At 42.6% G+C, this 2,407-nt stretch overlaps 1 protein-coding gene across 1 annotated transcript; it reads right to left on the bottom strand.

Annotated features, from left to right (window-relative positions):
- Positions 1-859: 859 nt before the first annotated feature.
- LOC131211979 (histone H4) lies at positions 860-2,312 on the bottom strand. The gene has a single exon (XM_058205684.1). The coding sequence runs from the start codon at positions 2,307-2,309 to the stop codon at positions 1,998-2,000; it is 312 nt and encodes a 103-aa protein (XP_058061667.1). The 5' UTR covers positions 2,310-2,312; the 3' UTR covers positions 860-1,997.
- Positions 2,313-2,407: the final 95 nt, after the last annotated feature.

Genomic DNA, 2,407 nt, shown 5'->3' with positions numbered 1-2,407 from the left:
TTTGCCACTTCGCTTTGGAACTGTGAAGCTTGTCGCCTATAGGTTGCTGTAACGCAACAGTACAAGAAAAAACATGTAATGAATGACGATTTTGCGCTGTATAATCCTTTGCAAATGATTTGCGTACGTTGGAAAACATTCATACAACCATTCATATAAGCTGAAACTTAACATTTTTGATCATACAGACATTACAGTTTAATTTTTGTTGAGACAATTGCATTTGTGGCGTCGATTTTCTGCTAAACCAATACAGATAAGACTTTTAGTTTGGGCGCGAAAATTTTTCATGCGGCATCTGCGTATGTGTAGCAGAGTCTGTTTTAGCTAAGGTTTGGAATTCGTTCACCAATACCCATGTTTCGCCGGTTCGAATATGCGTCTCACATATGCAAATGCGCAAAACCCAGCAGAACACAAACAAGCATAATATAACAGGAAAAAAGAAAGCAGATGCCTTCACTCACACATTCTCACGCAAAAGAGCGGCTACATCGCAAAACCATCTCGATCGCGAAACGATTGTGCCAGCTGCGCTTCGTTTTGCGGCACATTTCTGTAAAATATTATTCGGAACAACTCGCCGCTTTCATGAAAACGCGTATGAGCATGCGCGAGCAAATAAAGTAGGCTGCGCACATAATGGTGCAGCCAAAAATATCCAAAAATAATGCGCTACCCAAAAATATCCGAGTCTCCGTCGCTTTGTTTTTCGATTCTATGTTTTAAACAGTTCCATTTGTTTAAATGTAGCATACAAACAAAAACCAATTTAATACCAACTCCGCCGACATCGCTGAGATAATTTTGTAAATAACAACTTGAAACGACAAATCTCTTCAGCTTTTGGTGCGTTTTATTAAAACCGCTTCACTCAAGCGTCGGGGGTTTCGGCTACACCAACAATACTATAGAGCAACAATACGGTCGTAAATTTAGGCGCGAAAAACAACTGAGTTTGCTACGTAATAGACAGAGCGAGAGAGATGTGATTTAGCTTGGGTGGAATTGGTTCCCCATGCGATTGAGCGTGACGCATGACCGGCCGGCCGGCTCCGGCCGCGAAAATTCTGTAATATTAATCCACTTCAGCGGCGCTTTATTTCTGTATGTAAGAAAGAGACAGTCTCGTTCCGTTTCGCAGATCTACCATGAAATACACACATTCCATTGGCTGTAGAAGATCAGGCGTTCGTTCGTTTCTTAGCAAATTTTCACCAACACATTCAAGCGCGTTCATGAAAACTTTTTCATCGAAAAGTTACAATTTTGTAGAAAGTAATAAAAACCAGGCTGCCCTTTTATAAATCCCGTATTGTTTAGTTGTGTGAAGAAAATGTAAACATATGCTGCTGTTTAATGTAACTGATAGCAAATATCAATGCAAATATAGTAACATGCGATACAAGATGAGTTGTTTTAATTAAAATAATTAAAGATTCAATGTTTTGGGTTGCATGCCTATTGTTCTCGCGGAGAAATAAAATCGAAGAACGTAGAACGAAATAACTTTTTTCAGGCGTTGTTCGCGATAAGTGGCGTTGGTTTATCAGCTAACACACACGCACGCACTCGCAGCTGGCCATCATCGGTAATGAGCATCGGTTTTTACACATTAATTGGCGTCTCCTGTTATTTAAGGATTTCAATCATTCTCGCTTTTTTAGCCCATAAACCCATGGAGCTACGGAAACTGGAAAACGATTCGATTTTGTAAATCGAACCATCAGAACCTACTCACAACCAACCAAACTCCGGCTACCGTAAAGCCGCTTGCAGCGTGGTTTCATTCGAAGTTTCCATTGGCCATACTTACATTGATTCTCGTATTCACGCTTAAGAAAACCAAACGAACGATTCAAATATAGCGAAGAATAAAGCAATCCACAAAGAGAGCCTAATATAGCAGAAGAGTAGCGATCCTTTACGTAATCTGTGGTGGCCCTGAAAAGGGCCGTTTTTGCGTTGAGCTGCGAAATTTCGATCGTAGGGTTCTTTTAACCGCCGAAACCGTACAGCGTACGGCCCTGACGCTTCAGAGCATATACGACGTCCATGGCGGTGACCGTCTTGCGCTTAGCATGCTCGGTGTAGGTGACCGCATCGCGGATCACGTTCTCCAGGAACACTTTCAGCACGCCGCGAGTCTCTTCGTAGATCAGGCCCGAGATGCGCTTAACGCCTCCTCGACGTGCCAAACGACGGATGGCCGGTTTCGTGATTCCCTGGATGTTGTCTCGAAGAACCTTTCGGTGACGCTTAGCTCCACCCTTTCCAAGACCTTTGCCACCTTTGCCGCGTCCAGTCATGTTGAACAACTAATGTAGCACGGATCCAACTCTCTCAGTTAAAACTCAGACTCTCAATGAAGAAAATCGAAAAATTTTCGTTCATTTATACTGCGCGG

Source organism: Anopheles bellator, chromosome 1 (assembly GCF_943735745.2).
Source record: "Anopheles bellator chromosome 1, idAnoBellAS_SP24_06.2, whole genome shotgun sequence".
Lineage (NCBI taxonomy): Eukaryota > Metazoa > Arthropoda > Insecta > Diptera > Culicidae > Anopheles > Anopheles bellator.
Note: the sequence above shows the minus strand (reverse complement) of the source record. Positions and strands in the feature narration are given on the sequence as shown.